We start from the raw sequence: 25,908 nt of genomic DNA, 5'->3' as shown, positions 1-25,908 counted from the left end.
TGCTTTTTAGAATGCTTTATTAACAGTAACTAGTATTAACAGTAACAAGTATTAGTAGAGGAATGCAATCGAGCTATCAGTTTTGGTCTGGGCACTGGACAAATGAGACATTTCTGAGACCTCACAAGGGAGTGCAGTGTGGGGACTAGAACTAGTTGGGTCCCCTCTGCAAGCAGCACAGGACATCCTAAGAGATTTTGCCGCTGCTCTGCGGCCTCTGCACCAGGCCATGGAGGGGAGATGAAATGAAGCACCGGGAGGACACTGCAGGGCAACTACAGTCACACTGGACCCGGGAAGCTGCAGGTAGGATGGCAGTGCACAAACTCTCGAACTCAGACAGCAGGGTGTGGCAGGGTGCTACAGTGTCCCAAGCCTGAGGGGCTGCAGTGCACGGTTCAATTTGCCTTTCTTCACTTCTACACACATTTGGGAAATTTACACTAGCTGATGCCCAATTCGGTTACATGTTGTCCTCTCAGAAAACTTCATATTAGGTGGTTGTTTTGTCAGCTCCTCTGTTATTTTTAACCTTATAACACACTATATAATGACTAAAAGATCAGTGTTACACTTGCATATGTAGTTATAGCCTAAGGTAGTTAACTTGCTTTGCTTTTAAAAACAAAGCACAACAGTATAGATTTAAACGGTAGTATGTCGGAAGTTAACAGCTATTTTAGTTCAACATACATTTCACAGCCACTATGATGTGTTTTGCACTGATTCCAAACATATCTAGCAGCTCACTGGGCTTCCCACTCCGAGGGATTCCTGTCACTGCCAGCTGATGGACCAAGATGTCAGGCTCCATAGAGACAGCTGCAGCAACGGCCTCCCCGATGCCACCTGGGGAAACAAGAGACATGAGGTTCTGTTCTGGAAGCAGCTGGTCAGCCTTAAAGCCTCAAGGTATAGAAGCCTTTGAATTTGCTGGCTCCTAGGGAAAAATATTCTTCAGCAGCCATTGATTCACGTCAACAGCCACCCTCTGGCTAGCCAAAAGAAGTCTCATTCGAAACTGTGGGTCTCCAAATTCCTCCCAGCCCCACTACAACAGGAGCTCAATAGGGGCTCCATAGATGCGGGGGTCTGCAAGCTGAGATACTTAAAGCTGTCAGGAAACCCAAAACGATTATGCCAACAAATAAACCATACAGAAAAGAAATGACCAGCAGGCCACCAGCTTCAGCAAGGCTGCTTGCAAGGCTGGTCCTCAGGTGACACCTGGGCAATGAGCTGGTGCGAGTACCCAGGAACACCTGCTTTGCTGTGTGCCCGGCAGAGGGGGCCCATGTGGCCAGTGCCCAATAAGACCCATGCTGCGGAGTCTTGAGTGGGTTCGCTGGTCTCCAGGGACGCATCTGTCACTGCTGGAGAAGGGAGAGCACTCAGTGGTCCCCCCACGGAAGGGAGGGAGGGAGGGAGCCCAAGACATGGGGTCCTTCACCCTGACCTGTGTCTTCTGTCCTTGCAGGTTCTGGTGTGTGTTCTCCCCTCGTAATAACCTCAGCTGTGAGAGCACAGAGTGCTTCCAGAGGATCACTAAAGCCATTAAGTGCTCAGTGATCATGCGGGGGGGGGGGGTGCTCTTGGGGCCCCTGATACACGAACACATGCAACTTTCCACTCCCTCATGTGCCCCACCTGACATTCCCAGTTCCCTCCCTCTCCCTGTCATGCACTTTTTTTTTTTTTTTTTTTTTTTTTTGCAGTTGCCACGTTCTCTGCTTGCAAGGCACTATTTCCCATTTTGAGAGGGGAACAAATTAATCATTCAAAACTCAAGAGCAACTGTGAAGCTTTTCATTCTGATCCCTTCCTGCCCGCAAGAGAGTTACAGACACTCCTTTGTGCTGCCACTAAACCACCTGGGGACCAGGCACTGTGCCGGGGCCACACAAATGAGTATGGGCATGCCCCCCCCCCCCGCCCTCCGCGAGGAGCTGGTGTAGGTGGGCAAGAGACCCGTAAGATGATATACTTGCAAAGAGCAGTAATAAAGACTGTTGTAGGAGTGGCTGGCTGGCTGACACCCTGAAGCAGGTCACGCTTCCCCCATCATGGTAAACAAGAACACTTCTAACCAAAGCAGACTTTCAACATGACCCTCAAAGGCTTGCACATACCTTCTGAGTAGTGATCCTCCACTGTGATAATACGGCCACCTGTGGCTTTTGCACTGGACATGATGGTGACAGTATCCAGCGGTTTAATGGTAAACAGGTCAATGACACGGATGGAAATATCTGGAAAACCGCAATAGCCAGGTTTATGTGTGAAATTGACTTAGAACAAAAAGACCAACTGGGGCACATGAAGCAGCCCAAGTCCTACCTCTGCCCAGCTTAAACTTCAATGTTCACCAACCACCAACTGACCTTGCTTGGAAAGATCTTCGGCAGCTGCTAAGGCTTCATGCAGTGTAACTCCAGCTCCAATAACCGTGACTTTGTCATTGACACTGTGGCGGAGGACCTGGTATTATGCCCATTGAACAAAAAAGCCGTGGTTACTATGCATGGAGCACATCTCAAAGATAACACTCTGCTACATTGCTCTTCCCTGATCCTACCAATTTTACTGCTTAATAATTCACTATAAAAAAAAGCTGCATCAACACACTGACAAATGACACTCTTTTTGATAAATCCTACTTCATATTCACTTTACAAATTCACCTATCATGCTTCATGATATACACGGTGCCAAATCACTAAGTTCTTATAGAATAACAAAATGCCCCTTTAGCAAAGAAGGTGGACTTCAAATCGGATCTGAAAGGCAGAGGGCCAGAAACAAGTTGTATGGGACACATGCTGCAGACCACAGACTCATACTCACAGAGGGTCTGTAAACAGCACTATTTCTGGACCACCCGCAACATCTCGTTGGGGCGTGCACACAAACTGGACTCTGACGATGAACACGTCAATGGGGATAATTTGGGGGCATTTGCGACATGTTCTGTGCAAAGCACCTTGCATGTCCAAATGCCCTATAAAGCCCACGCATTAGAGGGCTCATTCTGTGGCTGGAGAAAGCAAACCTCAGAGTGGGAGGAACTTGCTCAGGATAAAGCTGAGGCAAACAGCTAACTAAGCCCGTCTGACATCGAAGCCTACATGCTCACCCACTAGCTATTCTGTAAGCAAGGACAGGGGCCTGGTCTTTTTTTTCCATAGACTTCTATTTCCTCCAAAGTCACTCAACCAAAGGCATCTGGAACTATTCTGCACTTCATCCTTTTGTATAGGTTTCCTTGTAGCTTAAGCACTGCTGACAGTACAAACTATTCAGGGCTTTCTAAGCCACCCCATTCTTTGAGAATATCCTTTTTCATCTACGTCCATATAAATACATAACGCACACCCCCCTTTGCAAAACCTAGCCCTTGAATTATCCATGCCACGCACATTATCACACGCATTTTAACTCACATCCTTTACCATCAGGAAATGTACTTCATTGTGTCAGGACCGGGCAAATATTAGGGGAAAAAGACAAGCTATGAGAAAGCTCTGCCAAATTACAGGTCACTCACCAAGACCCCTACCTCCACCCTCAGGGACATTCAGCCTTGAGTTTCCGCGGGAGAGTAAGGGGAACAACAGAACCTGTGGTTAACACTGAAGATGAATACTGCGGCTTTCTCATTCAGTGCTGGCAAGCTACCCAGCAGCAGGTCATGAACATTTGGTTATGCCCGCTTTTTTGCAGCACTAAAGCCATTCAGTACTCAGACACAGTCCTTCTGAGCACTACAAACTATGAATTCTCCAGCAGCTTAGTTCTTAGCAATCAAGTCAGATGTCACCTGTTGTTCAACACTGGCTAGTGCTCTTTCACACATTTAAGTATGAATGACATACCAAAAAAGCTTAAAACATACAAACTTTCTTCTGCAATATAATCTCAACTACATAAAGCATACATATAACGCCGTAAGAAAGGCAGGAAGGAAATGTGTCAGAACATCTGCGAGCTCTGCTCTCCAGGTGGTGGAGCAGAGTCACTGATTTTCTCCCCAGACGCTGTTGGTTCTGTTCTTTGCACATACATGGCCCCCAACAGAGACCAGGTCAATGTCTTGGTCTGAATCCTGGTCTTGCTGCTGTGAACCCGTAGTAAGCCCCTCACCTACAACACAGGGCTGCTACCAATCTGTGCTTCTAGGGCTTTTGCGAGAACACAGAAGATAGCAAGTGCCCTTATCAGGCCCATGGACAAGGCCACATCCCACCAACTTCAGTGCCACACAATGGCCAGTGGCAAGACATTCATGTTCCCTTTTATTCCTGGCTTGGACCTGCAAAACCCAAACCTAACAGATTCATTATTCATTTGAAATCAGTTGTACTATTTCGTTTAGCTCCAGGCTGTGGTAATTTACACCCCAATAACTCAAGGACCTTTAAGTTGTTACCACTTTAAGAGTTCACCAAAGAAGAGACTCCATTTGGAAAGGGAAAAAGTTTGCTTAGGCTGATACTGGTAGAATGCTCCTTCCTGAGGAAAAGCAGGTAAAGGTCACAATGGAACTTTTTTTTCAACTAGAGCAAAGAAAGGATCAAGCCTTGACTGTAGGGATACCTAGTGCTAGCTTTAAACCAGATCTCTCCACATGAAATGATACTAGAAGGCACTACAGGACTTAAGATCTTACCTTGGCCTGTCCGATCTCAAAGCTTTCTTGTTGGGTGTAAATAACTGCAGTTTCTGGTCGGCTGGTCCGAATATAGCACATCCCCTAGGGCGTAAATTAAAACCAGAGCTACAGTTAAAAAAAAAAAAACAACAACTAAATTTCCAACTAATAAACTTGTTTTAAAAGGAGGGGGGGGAAAGACAGCTAAACAGTTCTCTTCACTAAAAACAAAGCACACATTTTGGAGCAGAGGATAAACATCTATACAACTACTAGCAAACACGTCAGGTGGCACCTGATCAGATCACTACACCAAGCCAGGCAAAAACCTACGTAGGACCCTGGCAGATGCCCTCAGTGACAAGCCTTCTATGCTATCACATTCAGTGATATAGGAAAACTTTCTCACATACCCACGGACTTGTTCTTTCTCTGCAGAACACAAATGCAGGCCACAGCATGGACTCATGTTTAATAAAAATCCCAGAACACGACGTTAAACAACTAACTTTTGCCATAATAGTTTGTAATATTTCATTCTTTAAAAAACCATACATTATAAACTATTAGTTTAGGAACACTGGTTCTATCCCAACCATGCCCAGGGCTGCCTATGCAGGGCCATGGGTGGGCACAGGGCTGGTGGTGAGGGGAGTCTGTTGACCATTAGGTGGAGCAGCTGAAAAGGTTCAGACTGTCCTCTAGCCTGCCCTGCAGCTGGGTTCTAGGCAGGAATTAGGTTGAGTCCATCTACAGCCCTTGTAGGAGACTTGCGAAAGGGCAAGTGGGGCACAATTCATACTCCTGCCCTTCTAAGAGGTTTCGGAGGGCGGACCTGGGCTGGGGACTCTGAGGTCTGTCTACAGTGGAGACACTGGCCACCCACTGGTCACTCTCCAGCTTCCTGGATGTCATGAGGTGGTGACAGCATGGGATGTGTCTAAGGCCAACACCACTGATCCCTCCTGGAGCCCATTCCCAGGACATTGCTGACAGCCCCCCTTTCCTTGGAGTGCCCAGAGCACTCTCCTCGCTGTGTTGAGCCCTGCCCCATATGGGCCGTCAGCTGTTCCGTGTCCTTTTGTACGGTCTTTTACAACGTGATCATGTTTATGTTCTACATGCTCAATCACTTTTTTGGGGTAATTGTTCTGTCTCTTAAAGGAATCGTACAGCCAAATTTTCTATAACAAATATGATCTTTACACTGAGAAAATGGGAAAAACCCAATCATCGGTATCAAACTAGCAGCGGAGCCCAGAAGCATTTCGTCTTAAACAGTGTCCCCTTAAAAAAAAAAAAAAAATACCTTAGTGCAGCACCTGGGTGGCTCAGTCAAAATGTCTGACTTCGGCTCAGGTCATGATCTCACAGTTCGTGGGTTCGAGCCCCTTGTTGGGACTCTTTGCTGACAGCTTGGAGCCTGGAGCCTGCTTCAAATTCTGTGCCTCCCCACCCCTCCCCCATTCACACTCTCAAAAATAATAAAAAAAAAATACCGTGTTATTGGCTGCCAGGAAAACAGCATGTTCTGTTGAGATGGCATCACTTGGATAGAAAATAGTGCAGTTGGGAACAGCTCGGAACATGGCCAGATCCTCCAGGGCCATCTGGGAGGCGCCATCTTCACCTGAGAAAGCAACGCCACGGCCCAAAAACGCATGATCAAGGGCCAACTGGGAACCTGCCCTCTGCTGGATAAACAAAAGCTTATTTCCATGCGGGGAGGGCCCACACTTGTAGCTGAGCCCTACAAAACTGTCCAATTCTTGGGCCAATATAATGCCATAATTAACTGCTACATGTCTCCCATGAGACATCACTGTGGGTTAGGATCCTAACTGACCTTCCAGATCCCTGGAGCCTGCTTTGGATTCTGTCCTCCCTCTCTCTGCTGCCCCTCCCCCACTCTCTCTCAAAAATAAGCATTAAAAAAACCCTTAAATTCTAAAAGCAAAATAAAACATGCTGGTACAGAGAACTCATACCAACAGATATTCCACAGTGGGACCCCACAAGGTTGATGTTGGTTTGAGAAACGGCTCCCATCCGGATTTGATCAAATGCTCGGGTCAAAAAGGCAGCGAAGGTGCTGACAAAAGCAACAGTCCGACCACGGGTGGCACATCCCAGTGCCACACTCACCTGCAATAAAAAGGTGAATTAGACACCCTTAGAATAGTTGGCCTATTTAAAAAAAATTAAAATGTGGAAGCCTTGGGAAAACAAAACCACAATAGTGAAAGGGAAAACAAATGCTTGAACCCTGCCCCTCCTTTCCCCTTCCCCAGTGCACAGTGTGTCCCAGAATAATCTCTACTCCACATTCCCCCCACCACCTCATCCTTCCCCAGGCACGTAGCTGGGCAAACCCGAAATCTGGCAAACCCCTGATGTCCCCCAAACTTCCAGAAAATAACAGGAATTGGGGCACCGACTTGGCTCCTTCAAGTCAGGAAGATAGGGAAGAGAAGACAGGAAAGCTCGGGACATTCAAAGCCTCCCTCCCCACAGTCCTGGCAGGTCCCCTTCTGCACCCTTCTCCCTATTCCCTCACATGGTGCCCTCACTTTGCATCTCCTGGGAAATGAGAACAACAGAGGCTCTCCCATCGGCCCCCAACCACCCACCTGCTGGCTAGGAGACAGGGTACCTGTACCTACCTACGGTCCACTGGCCCACCTGCCATGCTGAATCTCACCCTTCTCCTGAGTTCTCAAGGGCATCTCCAGCAGTGCAGTTATCCCCTCCCCTCATGGATCCAGCCCCTTTCTCGTGTTACTCTCTCACCACTCGAATATATGCTCGTATCTTCTATCTCTACCTCTCCACCTCCACCTCATCCTCCCCCCCTCCAGATACCACCCTTCACCTGGGCTCTCCCTCGCAAAAAACTTCTCATACCATCCTCACTTTCCCACTTCCTACTCTCTGCCCAGCCTCTTCCAGGTTATCAATAAAAGGCTTTCATGTACCAAAAAAAAGGGCAAAAGAATAGCACTAAGAATTGAGATAGAAATGCTTCTGACAACTAAGGAGAGTCCTTGTGTGATCTTTAATTGGATAATTTGAGTATTAAAGTGCCTCAAATTCAATATATGGGAAACTATCTTTTGTTAACTACTTAAATTTGTAACAAGAATTTAAATTTTATCTTAAAACTAGGCAGAAGAATACATAGTTCAGAAAAACACATTCATAGAATACACTTGAAGACAACTGATGTATCCTCCAAACTACCTGACCCCTTACCAACCAGTACTCTGACCCCCCAGGGCCCAAACAGCTCCCATGCCCCCAAATCCACTTCTCCCCCAGTCGTGTCCATCTTGGGAAGTGACACCACTCTCTACCCAGGCACTCTGGCCTACCCCCGAGTGCCAGCCTTGGTTCTTGCCCTGACATCCACCCTTATGGCATCCTGTTAGCTCTCCTTCCCAAAGAGATTCCAGATGAGTCCACTTACTTCCAACCTGGCCCAAGTCCCCATCTTCTGTCACCCCGCCCCCCAGCAAGCTATTCTTCACATTGCAGGGCCTTGTAAAACATATCATGTGGTTTCCCAGTAAACTGCAAAAGAACCCAAGATACTGAAAGTGGCCAGTAAAAGCACCATATGATCTGGCCCCTGGTGACCTTGCCAATTTCCTCCTGTACTCACCATGCTGCCACTTTTTCTCCCTAGATGGTTCAAAGGTTGGCCTGCTGCAGAGATAGCTGTCCCCTCTGCTGTTAATGCTATCTTCCAGATCCGTGCACGACTCATCACTTAAATCTCAGCTTAAATGTCACATCAACTGAGAGACCATCCCTGATTGGCCCCGGTTACATTCCTACCATAGCCACCAGGTTCGACATGGCATTGGATACTACTTATTAGCTGCAGTTTTACTAATTTTCTTCCCACTGTGGGAACCCATCAGTACAGAGTATATGCTGAAGGCTGTTAACTAAAGGAATCAATGAGATGGGGAGCAAGCTTTCTGATAAGAGACTCAATTTGGAGAATGATGGATTGTATTTTTTCCATTCAAAATGGAAATAACTTAATGAGACCTAGAGAAAAACGTATTTATGCTTACAGATGTAACGATCTACTTTACCTAACAGGGTAGCTTAAATTCTAATACTAACAGGCCCAGAGAAGCACCATAAATGAAAGTGCAGGGTGGCCAGAGGCAGGGACATGGCCAGCTGGCTTTGGACACCCATCTAAAGGGGGCCCCTGCTTAGTTCCAGCCAACTGGTGGCAGGAGGTAATGCCGTCTTGGTGCTGACAGATCTTCCTACTCTTTAAGAGAATCGAGAAATTTGGATTCTACAGAAAAACTTATTTTTAAAACCTGGCAATCAAAAAAATTGATAAATACTACTTGTTCCAAATGAATCCTAGCAGTCCTGGAAGCTACCCCACAAACTGCCTAGCTACTCTCGACTTGCTTCCTCAGAGCCATTTTTTCGTCCAGTACCTTTGCTTTTATAAACGGAAAGAAAAACTGTAATTCGGGGCTGGCCTCCTGTGTCCAGCAGGCCACTGTCAATGAGAAGACCTAGGAGGTACACCCACAGCACACGCACCATGTTTTGCTCAGCAATAAAACATTCAATGAAGCGCTCCGGGTGCTCCTTCTTGAATATGTCTGCGAAGGTGGAATTCTTGGTGTCACCATCCAGCACAATGACTCTATCGTTTGCGTGGCCCAGTTTAGCCAGCGCCAAACCACATGCTTTCCGAGTAGCTACCTGGAAAAATCAAACGGTAGAGTTTTCTAGAGCAGATTTAGAAGGTGAAATTTTGTAGATTACAGATGGTCTTTTGTCTTAACGAAGAAAGCAAATCTGTAACTCATCAATAATTTCCCTTTGTCACAAAAATGGATGGCTAGCTAATCTTAAGCCCATCCTTGGTTCACTGGGTAGCAATTTTCAAAAAAAACTTATTCTTCTGCCCCCATTCATATAGTTTACCAAGACAAAATTTTTTAAATATTTTTGAGAGAGAGGCAGAGAGAAAGGGAGACAAGAGAATCCCAAGAAGGCTCCGCACTGTCAGCACAGGCCCTGCTGTGGACTCGAACTCATGAACTGTGAGATTATGACCAGAGCTGAAACAGCCGGATGCTTACCCAACTGAGCCACCCAGGCACCCCTCACAGAAGTTTATCAAAATACTTAAATTTCCCAAAATGCAAACGCCTGTGACTTTGTAACTATAAAACTGATAATGCACAGTGCAAAAATTAAAATGGAGAACTTTTTTTAAAGTTTATTTTGGGAGGGGGGAAAAATACAAGTGGGGGAGGGGCAGAGAGAGGGAGCAAGAGAATCCCATCGAGCAGGCTCCTTGCTGTCAGTGCAGAGCCGGACCCCACAAACTGTGAGATCATGATTCGAGCCAAAATCAAAAGTTGGATGCTTAAACCAACTGAGCCACCCAGGCACCCCTTAAAACATAGAACTTTAGAATCATGATACCAACAAGAAATTCCATTAGTATATTGAGATTGAACCGAGTTTATGGATTCAGGGGATAATTGACATTTTCACAATATTGAGTTTTTCTACTAGAAATTAAGGTTTGGCATTTTCTCAAAATGTCAAACAGAATTATCACGTGACCCAGCAGTTCTATTCCTAGGTATATACCCAAGAGGAAACTAGATCTCAACAAAACCTTGCACACAAATGTTCAAAGCACCAGTTACAACAGCCATAAAAGTAGAAAAAACCTAAATGTCCATCAAGGATTGAATGCGTAAACAAAATGTATAGTATATTCATGAAATGGAATACCGTACTGCCACAACAGGGATGGACCTCAAAAACATCATGCTAAGAAGCTAGACAAAAGGTTCACACATGACTATTTAACATGAAATGTCTGGAATAGGCAATTTCACAGAAAGTAGACGAGTGGTTACTAGGGGCTGGGGGAAATGGAGGGTGACTGCTAATGGGCATGGTTTTTTTTTTTTTTTTTTTTGAGGGTGATGGAAATGCTGTAAGACTGAGTGTGGTGATAACTGGACGATTCTGTTAATATGCTTTAAATCACTGAATTGTACTTCAAATGGATGGATTATATATAGTCATATCTCAATAAAGTCATTAAAAAAAAAGGTTGGTCTCTTCATGTCTGTGTTCATTTCTCTAAACACGTATCTTTAAAAATAAACAATTCATGTAGGTAGTACAAAATTCAAGTTATGAAAGCCTCGGGTGAAGAGGCCATCCTCTCCCTGCTCACCTGTCCACCATCCACCCAGTGCCTTGCCCAGAGGCAGACAGAAAGGACGAGTCTGTGTAGCATCTTTTCAGGAATGGTCTATGTACAGGTATTTGTTGAGCATCTCATATATACAAAACGTGGGTTTCTTTTGGAGCTACAGTTTTAAAAGTACCTTAAAAAAATTTTTTTTTGATGTTTATTTTTGAAGGAGAGAGAGACAGTGTGTGAGGGGGGAGGGGCAGAGAGAGAGGGAGACCCAGAATCTGAAGCGGGCTCCAGGCTCTGAGCTGTCAGCACAGAGCCCAACATGGGGCTCAAACCCATAAACGAGATCATGACCTGAGATGAAGTCAGAGACTTAACCAACTGAGCCACCCAGGTGCCCCTAAAAGTATCTTAATACAGCTCCTATATATTTAAGTTTTTTAGTTTTTCTTGCCATTACAAAAATCATCTGTTTTGTTAATATAAAAAAGGAGTTAATCTTTGTTTTTTTTTTTTTTTTTTGAGTATTTTTGAGAGAGCACATGCACAAGGAGGGGCAGAGAGAGGGGGGACAGAGGATCCGAAGCAGGCTGTGCAGTGACAGCAGACAGCCGGACGCAGGGCTCAAACTCACGAACTGCGAGGTCATGACCTGAGCTGAAGTCGGACACTTCACCAACTGAGCCACCCAGATACCCTCATATATTAGTTTTGATACAAGCTCTTTTCCTGGACTCTTATTTATAACTGTTTCCAGCTGATTCTCTTGGGTTTTCCAGACATACAACTTTATCACCTACAAATGATGAGAGGCTTGCCTTCCTCCTAGTCAGGAGGGAGTCTTTTACTGTTATTCAACCTCATTGGCTAACACTTCCAGAGTGGGGCTGACACTCTGGCAGATTAATGAGATACTTCACTGTGAAGTATGAAGAGGGCTCTAGGTTTAAGACCTCTAGATCAAGAATCTAATAGAAGTGTCTTAGCAGTCCTGTTTCTTGGTTTAAAGTTTTGTTTGGTATTTATTCTGAGAGAGAGAGAGAGAGCACAAGTGGGAGAGGGGCAAAGAGAGAGGGAGACAAAGAATCCCAAGCAGGCTCCGCAAGGTCAGTGTGGAGCTCAACATGGGGCTTGAACCCACAAACCTAGGAGATCATTACCTGAGCCAAAACCAAGAGTCAGATGCTTAACTGACAGGGCCACCCAGGCACGCCATTTTTTTAAAGTCCATTTATTTTTAAGTCATCTCTACACCCAATGTGGGGCTTGAACTTATTAGGACCCTGAGGATCAAGAGCTAATGCTCTTCTGACTGAGCCAGCCAGGTGCCCGACTTGGGTTTTTAAACTCATTTTTTATGAACCGGACTTAATTTTTTCCTGTTCATAAAAAACATAACCTCTTTTAAAAAAAAATGGAAGTTCAAGGGCACCTGGCTGGCTCAGTTAAGCGTTGGACTCTTGATTTTGGCTCAGGTCATAATTTCAGTTTCGTGCCCTGCTTGGGATTCTTGCTCTCTCTCAAAAAATAAACTAAGAAAAAAAAAGTTCTCAAAATCCCACCTTCCACCTTCAATTTGGTGTCATTTCTCCAAATGCACTTTTCAATGGTTTCTAATAATATATGATGCCCCCCACCTTTTAAGGTTTTCTACACAAAAACAATTTTATGCTGCTTTACAACTTGAAAAATTTAGTAATTGGGGTGAACTCTTAGCCTCTTGCTGGGTTTTTCCAATTCCATAAGCATTCAATGCTGAAATCAGTTTACTACCTATTTTAAGGTGGGGGGAGACAGGCAGAGGGAGAGAGAATTCCAAGCAGGCTCTACTTTCAGCACTGAGCCTGATGTGGGGCTTGACCCCATGACCTGGGATCATGACCGGAGTTGAAATCAAGAGTCAGATGCTCAACCAACTGAGCCACCCAGGTGCCCCAACATTCATTCTTCTAGACATAACTGCACACTTGCATAAATAGTTCTGCCGGATAAATTCCTAGGAGTTGTACCATTAGTTCTAAGAGTATGAACAGTTAAAGTGGTGCCAAAATACCCTTCATTAATATGGGCATTTTCCTGATTAACACCTTTCTTCTGTTCCCCCCCCCCCCAATTTCTGGTGTAATCAATTCACTTTAACCCATATTACCAGGCTAAGAAAACATAAGCAACACTCTAAAGATCTCGAAATAAATAAACGAAGGCTAAAAAATTCTTCCTTCTGGGTTCATCACCTTGTTTTTCTTTGGTCCTGAAGACTCTGCCTATTTGGGGTCTGCTATTATGGCAGGGTTTCATACCTAATTTGTTTCCTTTTTGAAGAATTGGTCTTTGATGAATTGACCTACTTCTTTCTGTAATCCAGGGGTAAGTTCAAAACCTTGGCCAGCCAGGCCCCGACCCTTAAAGTAGACACAGAATTGTGGCAGTTTCACACAGAGTAGACCGCCACACAATTTTGCAAGCAAAAGCTACACAGCACTAGACGCTTAGAAGTATCAATTGACTAGTAAGAAAATTCAGACTGAAGTTTGAAATAAAAATCAGAAATGGTAAAAGAGAAGATAAACCTATTTTTATTGCATATAACCTTTAGTTAAATGTCATGAAATCTAATAACTGGTTCATCCATGGAGATCAGAGTAAATGAAGAGTCCCGGGTATTTAAAAAACAAACAAACAAACAAACAAAAAAACCAAAAAACAGTTTGCCTACCTTCTCATCAACTGTGTAAGCAGGTAGAGAAATCATTTCTATACCTAGGATGTTGATTTGAGGTGAGTCTTCAACAGGGGGTTTTGGGTCAAGATTCTCGTTGGTCTGTATCTGGCTCTCAATTAGTTTGATAATTGCATCAGCTCGCTCTTTTGGCATTGGCTTTCCATGCCAATTTTCTGCATCTTCAATACCTGCAACCAAATAAAAAGACATTTGTTCCAGAAGTACATAATGGAGCATCTGTTAGATCATCTCAAAGACATCCTTATGGAAAAGATATTAGCTGAGGACTCACAAGAATAAAAACCTGGCACAGGGAGCCCGAGTTGGTACTGCAGCCCCAGAGGACAGCCTGAAAAGGCCCAGAGGCTCTTGGGGGGAGGCACTGGCCCATATGCTGGTGAATGGAGGGGGGAGTGTGGGATAGGAAGCTGGAGAGACAGGCAGGGTGGACCATGGAGGATCCTGTGCGTATAAAGTTTGAGTTTTGTCAGAATCAAGATAGGAAACCACAGAGGAATTTGGAGTGGGGAGGTGACTGATGAACTCTTAAATGTACGAAGACCACCATGGCAGCCGTGTGGAGACTGGCTTGGGGAGACTATAATTAGGGAGAGATGACTTGGGTCTGAGCATGGGAAACGGAGAGCAAGAAGCAGATCTGAGATCAACCCGAATCAATCCAAATCGATGACAGACTGTGTGTGCATGTAGGGGGCACATAAGGGAGAGGTGAGGGCAAGGATAATACCCAGAATTCTCCCAGGAGCAAACTGGTCAAGTGGTCATTTACTGAACTGGGGACACCCACAGTAAGACTGTATCTTAAGGAAGAGTCATGAAACCGTTTTATTCTAAAGCACAGATATTAAAACAAAGCAGGAATCACACCCTTTGCAACTATTTATACTTGAATGACTTCAGGTACAGCTTTGAAATCTGCCAGACTACTTTCAAAACCCCGTCTTCCTTCCCTGACCCTCAGTTCCACAGGTACCTTTTCCAGGAGTGCCACTATTACTAGGTCTGTAGGTGTCCTCCCAGAGAGTGTGGGCACAGGCAAGTGTACATGCCCTTATTTGCATATCTGTTCACGCATATAATAGCATTCTCTCTCACTCTGCACTTCTATGTAAATCGCTCTCTGCCAGTCCTCTGATGGACTATCCTCCTAGCTACTCCCTCCTGCACACGGAAAAATCGCTGCTCACTTGCTGGGGGTCTGGGCTTCCCCCCCAACCCCAACCAGACCCACTACGTGTAAGGACCAAGGAGAGCAAGGGCCTCCAGCACATTACAGGTGGGATCACTGAGCACTAAGCCAGATGTCTGCCTGGCCAGACTGAGTCTCCTCCTGCCACACTGCTGTGCAGACAGGTGTTTTCAATAACCCCGAGCAGAAAAGAAACATTTGCTTACTTGGAGTGCCCCGGCCCTTGAAGGTTTTGGCAACTACAGCAGTGGGCTTGTTCTTTACTTGACTTGCCTGCAAGAACACCTGGCACAGTACCTCCACATCGCGTCCGTCCACCACGTAAGTATTCCACCTGTCAACCCAGGAGGAGGCTAGGTTACAAGGTGAAGGGGGAATGGGGCAAAAGGGTGACATAAAACAGGACACAGTTGGGGCGCCTGGGTGGCGCAGTCGGTTAAGCGTCCGACTTCAGCCACGTCACGATCTCGCAGTCAGGGAGTTCGAGCCCCGCGTCGGGCTCTGGGCTGATGGCTCAGAGCCTGGAGCCTGTTTCCGATTCTGTGACTCCCTCTCTCTCTGCTCCTCCCCCGTTCATGCTCTCTGTCCCAAAAATAAATAAACGTTGAAAAAAAAACAAAACAAAAAAAAAAAAAAAACAAAAAACAAAAAAAACAGGACACAGTTACCCAAAGGCTTTGCAACGCTTCTGATAGACATCCACGCAGTGCTCAACGGGCAAGGCACCACTGTGGCCCAGGCGGTTCACGTCGAAGATGGCCACAAGGTTATCCAGATTGTAGTGGGAAGCAAAAGCCAATGCTTCCCAGACGGAGCCTTCTGAGGACTCACCATCTCCCAAGAGGCAGAACACCCGGTAGCTAGGGCAAGCCAAGAAAGGTTAAGACCCTGCTTAGGGCTCTTCTAGAGCACTCAAGCAAACGTATTTCATGGAGAAAAAGGAATAGAATGAAATAGTTGCTTCACACATCATTACGTTCCTAAAACTTTTTCTTTTCGGTTCTGTCCAAACCCTACGAGCTAAGGAAACACAGCTTTAAAAAACTTGGGCCTCACAAGATGGATTTTTGGGCTAGTTTTCTTATTCTAGCATTCTTCTGCCATGTCTCTGGGACCCACAAACAACAGGGGATGTGGAGAAAGTAGCTCCTTAAACACCCAAACAACATTCATATATACAGTTTCTCGGTAAGCTCTGTTTTAAGCACAACCACTATTTCTAATCTAACAAATTTATTTACAACAATCACAACAAAACACTGTACCTCAGGAGCATACGTTCTGTTGTAAACCATGAACTTCTCCACAACAAAAACACAAAAACGTTAAGACCAGTAAGACACAACCTAGACCCCACACCAAAACGCTGCAAAGTTTTTAAAAAAATGATTAATGGGGTGCCTGGGTGGCTCAGTCGGTTAAGCAGCTGACTTTAGCTAAGATCATGATCTCATTCATGGTTCACGGGTTCAAGCCTGCATTGGGCTCTGTGCTGGCAGCTCAGAGTCTGGAGCCTGTTTCAGATTCTGTGTCTCCTTCTCTTTCTGCCCATCCCCCGCTCACACTTGGTCTCTGAATAAACATTAAAAAAAAAAAGTTTAAAAATTACAGGATAGGAACTAATACAGGCAATAATGAGATGAAAATGTTAACAGACTCCTGGGAGATGGAACAGGGTAGCTGCCTGAGCAGTGGAGGAAGCACAACCAAGTGCCTCCAAAGGGGCCACCTGGGCTGGAACCAAGATGTGACTGGATCTGGACTCAGGCACGTCCGGTGCATCTCGGGAGAACATGCACACCAACACAGCCAACCCTGGGGACCCCCAGCACTACCCCCATCTTGCTCACACATCAGCGGCAGTTGGGCATACACCCCTGTAGGAAAGACACTGGTGGAACCACTCTAAAAAAGGAACTCTTTGATTATTAACATACAATGGGGCCCAACCAGTCGCAAATGCACCAGCTACTAGCTCTATAATGAGGCTCAGGAGAAATGGAAAACACAAACATGTCACTCTTAGAGAGCAACAGAAATAAACCAGTCTATACGCTACAGGCAGCACTTAGAATCCAACCAGAGAAGCCAGAACAGTTTACAGAAACACAATTTCTCTACTGCTAGAACACTTGGGAACCTGACCTTTCTAAACAATCATGGTCTTCCCAAACTAGTAAACCCTAAGTAAAGCCAAAGTGACTGAGGGGTGTGGTGTGGACAGGTAAACAGTGGATAAGAGCCTTACCTGGCTTTGTCAAAGTACTTGCCAGTATATGCCATCCCACAAGCAGCCCCCAGTCCTTGCCCAAGCCATCCGGTTGCCACATCAACAAATGACAGCCTCTGTAAGAGAAGGGACCAAATGAACTTAGACATACCTGCAGGACACAAGTTATCAGTCCAACTTCCAGCATGGAGCACAGGCTGCTCTCTGGCACAGCCCCTCCCACCCTTTGGGGTGGATTTCTCTTTACCACACCCACGTAGCACCCTAAGTCTCAACATCACAAACACAGGGGGAGCCATAGGTAATCCAAGGTCAGCTGGACCTGTGGAATTATAGAGAAGGGAAATTTCTTCACACAGCAGCCTAAACAGAGCCTAAGAGCAAAGCAGAAAACGTAAGCATGAGCCTTGCCATTTTCACAAAGCCTTTCGTGTAGTCCTGCACAAACCAGATGTTCAATCTCTTTGGAGAATGCAGGTTATGAAACACCGGAGTGCCTGGATGGCTCAGTTGGTTAAGTGTCTCTCTTGATCTTCGCTTGGGTCACGATCTCATGGTTTGTGAGACTGAGCCCCGAGGTGGGCTCTGTGCTGACAGTTTGTGGAGTCTGCTTGGGATTCTTTCTCTGCCCCTCCCCCACTTGCACTCTCTCCCCTTCAAAAATAAACATTTTAAGAAAATGGAGGCTCCTGGGTGGCTGAGTTGGTTAAGCATCTGAGTTTGGTTCAGGTCATGATCTCATGGTTCAGGAGTTCAAGTCCTGCATCAGGTGAGCTCAAGCCCTACTTCAGGCTCTGTGCTGACAGTGTGGACCCTGCCTGGGATTCTCTGCCCCTCGTTCACTTGTGCCCTGCGCCCCAACTGAAGATTACAATTTCCCTGGTTTGTAAAACTCAGGTCAAATGAGATTTCAGAAACGGTCATCTGTAAGTGCTCATTCCAGAGATGAATCATTTTACACCACTGCTTCCTCTCCCCTTCTCCTGTATCTATGCACAGGCTATTACTATCCATAAAGATAATGCCCTCTGAGTGCCACAAGGCAGTGTCAAAGGTCCCAAGCTCCCGAAGACACACTGAACTTATTCACTGCTTCCCCTGCCACCATCTCAAACTGGCCACAAACATCTTAATTCTCACTGCAGTAACCTCCTTACTTCCCCCCCATACCTATTCTCAACACAGCCACCAGGGGGAGGCTGTCAAAACCTAGGTCCACTCCTCACCCTGCAGAGAGCTGTCCAAGGTCTATTTCGTGCCAAGCGGAGTCCAAGTTCTTACACCACCCTCCAGCCCCCATAATGTCCTACTCTCTCCTGCCATCGCTTTGGATGCCCTGGCTTTCTTGCATCCCTTGAATGTCCTGGGCATACACCTGCCTCAGGGCCTTAGCACTCACAGCACCCTATCCCCGAAGTGCAGGAGTCTAAACAGGCACACAGTTCCCTCTCACTACGCGCCCCCCCCCCCCAAGCCTCTGCTCAAATGTCAGCTTCGAGGCTTTCCTGGACTATCTGTTTCAACTGGTAAACCCTCCCACCCTCACTTCCCTTGGATCCGGGATGCTCAAGCCCATCCAACATGCTGGTTACCCAGGTTTCCTGTCTGACTCCTCCGCCACTCAAATGTCCCCTCCATTCAAGCAAAGAATGAGGTGTTTTGTACCAAGGATGGGCCAACGGTACTTGTTAGTCTCTGATCCTTCTCTCGTTGTGCTCCGTCCAGGGCTCTTAACTGTCCTTAGCTTTCTTCACACTTTTGTGCCCCCAGAGACTCCCTCTGTTTTGTACTCCTAGCCCTGCAAAACCATCCCGCTGAAATCTCTCCTGATGTCTCTAGTTCTGCTAAAGAGTCCCCCTCAGCCAGCAGAAGACTGTAGGATTGAGAAGATTGGCAAGCACCAGCACAACGCTCAGCGTGGTGGAGGCACCCCACATGGGTTCCCTTACCTTCCCCAAGAACCCTTACACTGTGGCAAGGGGGGGATACACTCACAACTGGGGGAGGAGCAAGAGCTAGAATAGAATGCATACGAGGTGCGATCTATGCACACTCGGAAAAGACTGCTCTTTCAGGTGGCACTTCTTACCTTTGTTCTGGCACAAAATACGCTTGAAGAACCAGTTTACAAAAAGAACTTTTGGTTACTTCTCTGGCCTGCTTGGTTGGGAGAAACAGCTGATAAAAAACAAGGCCCTGCGGCAAGATAGAAGTGGATATACAGGGATCACAAAAACCTCCCCAGAAGCCTTCACAGCACCTCATAGTCAGCAATACCGATACTGCCAGGTCTTAACAGTGAGCCTCCTGATGCAGTTGTTGGTGCCGGACATTCACATCCCAGGAGTACCAATCGTGAAGACTGTGGCTCCTCTGCCATAGCAAGTCCATTTATTCCATTCTCGGCCAATGCCAAGACGAACTACACTCCTAGGTGTTTTCTCTTTCCTTCCAAACTCACCTGCTTCTTAAATCTGATGAATCCATAAATTCTGGCAGCTGAACAGTGCCCAACCTGCTACCGCATGCCAGAAAGCCTCTTTATCCCACTAAGACAGCAATAGTTACAGGACAATCCAGCCATCTTACAGTTTAATTTTTTTTTAAGTTTTGAAAGAGTAAGCACACACACAGGGGAGGGGCAGAGAGTTCAGATGTGGGGCTTGAACTCGCTAACCTTGAGATCATGACCTGAGCTGAAATCAAGAGTCGAATTCTGAACTGACTGAGCCACCCAGGCACCCCATCTTACAGGTTTTAAACCAGAGATCTGTGTACACATGCTGTTTGTACATCTACATTACTTAAATTTTTAAATATTTTTGATAGAGACAGAACATGAGAGGGGAGGGGCAGAGAGGGAGACACCGAATCTGAAGCATGCTCCAGGCTCTGAGCTGCCAGCACAGAGCCCACAGACCGTGAGATCATGACCTGAGCCAAAGTCGGATGCTCAACCCACTGAGCCACCCAGGCGCCCCCATTTACTTTTTATTGCAAAAGTCAAGCTTATAGAAAACTTGTAAGGATAGTACAACGAAATCCCACATACCCTTCACCTAGGTTTGTTGCTAAGGGACTTTTGCTTCATCTTGCTTTTTCTACACTACATGCTGAGAAATTTTATCTTTTGCCAAACCTCATTTGAAATTACATTTCAGACACCAAGACATGGGTCATAAATATGACCCCAGGTACTTCAGCCATGCCCATATTCTAACTTTATTCTCTAAACTAACACCCACTACCCAGATCTGAGGTTTCTATTTGTACACACCGGCTGAGTTTTAAATGTTTCTCTCAGAACACCACAAACTTTCAGACATCAAAAGAACTGAATGTTCTTTTAGATCAACCCTGCTTTTTTTTTAAATTTTTTTTTCAACGTTTGTTTATTTTTGGGACAGGGACAGACAGAGCATGAACGGGGAAGGGGCAGAGAGAGAGGGAGACACAGAATCGGAAACAGGCTCCAGGCTCTGAGCCATCAGCCCAGAGCCCAAAGCGGGGCTCGAACTCACGGACCGCGAGATCGTGACCTGGCTGAAGTCGGACGCTTAACCGACTGCGCCACCCAGGCGCCCCTCAACCCTGCTTTTAATATTACTCCCCTTTCCTGCCCCTCAATGTCATGAGATACCTGGTGCTACACCTAGTGTAACGAGAAAATCCTCCCATTGTGTCAGGTCAAATTTACTGAGAAATAGAAAATAAAGGTAACTGTCGGGTGGAATATCCCTCCAAATTCAACTCAATTTTCCTTGAGCTCAACATAGATCCACTAATGTTGCCCACCTCTACCCAGGTGGCAGAAGATGGGAGCATGACCCTGCTGGAGACCTGGGGGGGGGGGGGTTTGTGCTAGGTGGCGTAAGGCAGAGCACCAACAAAGGAAAGGAAGGGTGGCCAGTTGCCACAAGCATCCTTTCCACTACTGCAATCCTTGCTAGAACATCTCTTAAATCTTTACGAGGTGCTATCGTCTCAATATTTGTGCCTCTCAAAACGCTGATGTTGAAAACCTAAGGCCAAAAGTGGTATCAGGAGGTTGGGGGGGGGTGTCTTTGGGTGGTGATAAGGTTGCAAGGGCAGAACCCTCACAAATGGGATTAGTGCCCTTGTAAAACAGGGCCTAACAAGACTACTTCCCCTTCTATGTGAGAGTACAATGAAAAATCTGCAACCAGGAAGAGGACCCCCCCCCACCAGCAGTGACCATGCTGGTGCCTTGATCTTGGACTTCCATTTCCAAAACTACTAGAAATAAGCTTTTACGCTTTATAAGCTACCCAGTCTGTAGTTATTTTGTCACAGCAAACTGAAGAGACTCGACATTAGGCAGACAAAGAACAACCAAAAAAAATAAACAGCCCATTTCCGGTCTTGTTGCCACGTGGTGGCTTTGAAAATGACTTTTAAGAAGCAACTGGGCAGGCTCCGGGCTCCTGTGGGGACTTACCTTGGAGAGGATGAAACGGTCATTATCTGGGTTCTCCGGGTCCTCCTGTTTATACCTCATGATGTAAAAGAACAGCACGGCCATGACCTCAGCAGCACTACTGGAGGACGTGGGATGGCTTAAAGACAGACATGGTACAGGTCATTTCTCACAGGTGATTCACCAGGGACCCGGTGCACAAGGAGGCCTTTTATTACACAGGCTTCTCAGACTAGAAGCAGCAGTCCTTTCTCCCCGGCATGGAAGAATCCAGCCAAGGAAAAGGGATGCAGGGCCACTGCCTCCCAAGTTCATGGCTTTTAAGGATGCTATAAGGCTCAGTAACTTCATAACCTCTCTCCCTGTGGAGAACAATATCTTCAAGACCAGCTCCCCCTCTATCAATGGAGTACCTGTATACTTGGGGCAAGTTCATCTGGTGACTATCAGCACCTGAGTAGTCTTTTACTTATTTGAATTTATCTTTGAGATCATTGATCAAAAACACCATGAAGCACAAATTAACCCGTGCGTGTATGAGAAACTAGAATTTGACGAGAAAGCCAAGAATATTCAATGCAGAAAGAACAGTCTTCGATAAATGGTGCTGGGAATTGGATATCACGTGTGAAAAAATGAAACCATAATGCTAGTGTTCACTCACAGAAGTTAAAATTAAGACTTAAGTGTAAGACCAGAAGCCATTAAGACTCCTAGAAAAAAACATAGGAAGAAACCTCGACATGTATCCTTGTTTTTTAGATAGAACAGCTAAAGCCAAAGCAATAAAAGATAAACAAGGGGGACTACGTCAAACTCAAAAGCTCTGTACAGCAAAGGAACCATCAACAAGGTGAAACAACCTACAGAACAGGAAAAAATATCGCCAATCATGTTATCTGATGAGGGGTTAATATCCAAAACATAGAAAAACTCACACAACCCAATAACCTAAAAAAATTTAGGTAAAAATATAGGCAAAGAACCTGAACACCCCCCCCACACACAAATATATGCATGACCAACAGGCACGTGAAATGATGCCCAAAATCACTAATCATCAGAGAAAAGCAAATTAAAACAAGGAGGTATCACCTCACACCTGTTAGAATGGCTATCAAAAAGCCAAGAGGTAACCAATGCTGGCCGAGGTGTGGGCAAAAGGGAATCCTCATGTGCACTGTTGGTGGGATTGTAAATTAGTGCAACTAATTTACAGTATGGAGGATCCTCAAAAAGTTAAAAATTAAACTACCATATGATCCAGCAATTCTACTTCTGGGAATATATCTAAATGAAGTGAAAACACTATGTCAAAAAAACCTGCATCCATCTGTCCATAGCATTATTTACAACAGCCAAGACATAGGAACAACCCAAATGTCCATTAACAAAGATGTAATATGTATATCAAATGGCTATTTGCCATTTGTGACCAAATGGACAGACTTTGAGGGCATTATGCTAAACGAAATAAGTCAACAGAGAAAGAAATACCGGCTGACCTCACTCACATGGGTAATCTAAAAACAAAAACACCTCCAAACTCCTAGGAAAAGAGGTAATCAGATTTATGGCTACCAGAGGCAGGGGATGGGGGAGGGAGGAATTAGATGGTGGTCAAAAGGTACAAGTGTCCAATCACGAGATAACCACCAGAGGTGTAAGGTACAGCATAATGACCACAGCTAACACTGCTATATAGTATATTTGGGAAAGTATACCCTAACAGTTGTCCTCACAATGAAAAAAAAATTTCTATGTATATAACATAGATGTTAACTAAACTTATGACAATCCTTTCATAATATACATAAATCACCATGCTGTATACCTTAAGCTTACAGAAAACTAGGTGTCAATTATCTCAAAACTGGAAATTAAAAAAACAAAAACACTGCGAAGATCACATACTACCTAAAGTGATTTTCTTTTAGGAAGTGAACGGTGAGACCCAAGTTTCTCACGGTGGAATAACTGGAGGTCCTTACTGAAATCCAAAGTAACTGCTGTTCTTAGAGAGCAGCTGGCCTGGGAGTCCAGCCAGTCCATTAATCCAGAAGGGAAGAGGAGACAGGACAGGGGAACAAAACCAACTCTCTAGAACCCCTGCCTCAACTTTCAGAAAAGATTTTAGGCCCAGCTCACATGTATTAATCATCTCTCCTTTCAAACTTCACAATTACAAAGCAGAGACTTAAACCCCTTGACTCACAAGTATTCCATAAGGGGAGGACAGGAATTTTAAAATTGTTACAGATTAAAAAATTTAAAAAACAAAAATTGCTAGATACCTTGAAGAAATGCAAACCATTATAAATTCTGTAGGCGAATGGAGCAAAATGAAAGTAAAAAAAAAAAACCCAAAACACGCAGTTCTTAAACTCATCTATGAAATCTTAATACCATAGTTCAGTATTGAAAAAGATTTTATTTGAAAAAAGGGATGATCCTGGAGTGTATTTTATCTCACACCACTGTTGAAGTTAGAAATTACTAACAGAAGGAAAACTGGAAAATCCACACATTTGTGGAAATTAAATACTACACTCCTAACCAGCCAATGTGTCAAAAGACGAGAAATTAGAAAATACTTGGAGGGCCGCATGCGTGGCGCAGTGCGTTAAGAGCCCAACTCTTGATTTCCGTGATCAGGTCAGGATCTTAAAGTCCTGAGATCTGGCTGAGCCTGGCTCTACACTAAGCATGGAGCCTGCTTAAGATGCACGCTCTCCCTCTCTCCCCACCCCTCCCCCTATGAGGGCCTGCGTGCGTCCCGCCCGCCCCTCCCCCCCACGAGCGTCCCGCCCGCCGACGAGCTTTCTCCCCCTTTTTTTTTTTTTACTTAAAAAAAAATACCTGGAATATGAAAACAGCACACCAAACTTTATGGGACACAAAAGCCGTATCAAGAAGTTTACAACTATGAACGCTTTAAGAATACTAAACAATCAAAGCCCTTACTTTACAACATAAGAACTAGCAAAATTAAACCCAAATCTACAAGAGTAATAAAGATTAGAGCAAAAATAAATTAGAACAGAAATGGAGACCAAGAAAGCCGGTACAACAGATCAATGAAAACAAAAGCTAGTTATTTAAGAACATGACCAAAATTAACAAAAACGAAGACATTTTAACTTTAAAACTTACTGGTTCGAAAACACCAGTTTCATTTCTAAAATGAAGGCAAAAACAGTACTACCAACCATACAGACGTAAAAAAGACGATACTACGAAGAACTGTACAAATCGGCTAACAACCGAGAAACTTCTAGAAGCAGAAAATTCAAGAACACTAAGGACCAATTAGAGATTTGAAATACACCCGTGACTAATAAGAAGCCTGACCCAGGAGTGAAAAACCTCTCTGTACAGGGAAACATGGCCCCGACGGCCTCACTGGTGAATTTCAAGCACGAGCACGGCCCCCAGGGAACGCGAACCGTCCCGCCGCCCGCGCGCCTCACGGAAAAGCTACCACACCGCCACCGCACGAACCCGACCGTCCTGGCACACGCCAGGGACCGGAAAGCCGCCTTCGGCGGCCGTTCCCACTCACCCGCCGCCTTCTCCGCGCCTCGCTTTCGAGTCGGGGACGCCGGCGTGGAGGGCAGCTGCCCACACACAACGCCACGGCCGCACGCCCCCTTCCCACTCGGGCCCGAGACCGCCCCCAGGACACCTCCCCGCCGAGCCCGAAAGATTCTGGGCTGCCTACTACTCAATGGGAGAGACCACGGGAGCCGCTCCCTTCCCCCCCCCCCCCCCCCCACAGCGCAGACCCGCCGGCCACGCGGGCCCGTCCATGCTCCCCCGCGGCCCCAAACAGGGCCTCTACGACCGAGCCCGCCTGCCCGCCCACCTCCCAGCTACTCCCTTACACCTCACACGCCGGCCGCCACGATGCCTCTGACAGGGGAACCTTACCCGGAGCTCGAAGCGCAGGTAGCCCTGATAGAATGGATGCGCAGGCGATTAGCCATATCTCGCAAGATCTGCAGGGTCTTCCAGTCAGGCTTGGTCTCCTCGGTCGTCACAGTGCTCCCCTCAGAGTCTGCCATAGCTGCGAACTCTTCGGCGTCTGAGGACCGAATGCCGCGAAAACGAGTCCGCGGAGCGTGTGAGTCAGCGCCGTGCGGCTCTCTCTAAGCTCCACCCCCTCCTCGTGCTGATTACTTGCGCACTCCGCTCCCTCCGCGCACCGCCCCTCCTCGTGCCGATTGCCCCCGCACGTCGCTCCCTCCGAGCTCCGCCCCCTCCGAGCGCCAATTCGCCTCGCTCACTGCTCCCCCCGCGCACCGCCCCTCCGAGCGCCAATTGCCCTCGCGCACCGCCCCCTCCGAGCACCGCCCCCTCCTCGTGCCACGTCGCCTCGCGCACTGCTCCCTCCGCGCACCGCCCCCTCGCGCGCAAACTGCCCTCGAGCGCGGGTCTCTCCGCCCG

General features: G+C 46.2%; 1 protein-coding gene across 1 annotated transcript; it reads right to left on the bottom strand.

The window, feature by feature from the left end:
- On the bottom strand, nucleotides 1-25,585 carry TKTL1 (transketolase like 1). Its single transcript, XM_045471619.1, has 13 exons — nucleotides 25,393-25,585; nucleotides 21,484-21,601; nucleotides 17,043-17,140; nucleotides 15,463-15,654; nucleotides 15,001-15,128; nucleotides 13,579-13,772; nucleotides 9,227-9,391; nucleotides 6,637-6,793; nucleotides 6,148-6,278; nucleotides 4,667-4,750; nucleotides 2,382-2,478; nucleotides 2,130-2,249; nucleotides 1-849 (listed from the first exon to the last, which is right to left on the bottom strand). The coding sequence occupies exons 1-13, from the start codon at nucleotides 25,524-25,526 to the stop codon at nucleotides 680-682; spliced, it is 1,788 nt and encodes a 595-aa protein (XP_045327575.1). The 5' UTR covers nucleotides 25,527-25,585; the 3' UTR covers nucleotides 1-679.
- Nucleotides 25,586-25,908: the final 323 nt, after the last annotated feature.

The sequence above is a fragment of the Leopardus geoffroyi genome, chromosome X, assembly GCF_018350155.1.
Source record: "Leopardus geoffroyi isolate Oge1 chromosome X, O.geoffroyi_Oge1_pat1.0, whole genome shotgun sequence".
Taxonomy (NCBI): domain Eukaryota; kingdom Metazoa; phylum Chordata; class Mammalia; order Carnivora; family Felidae; genus Leopardus; species Leopardus geoffroyi.
Note: the sequence above shows the minus strand (reverse complement) of the source record. Positions and strands in the feature narration are given on the sequence as shown.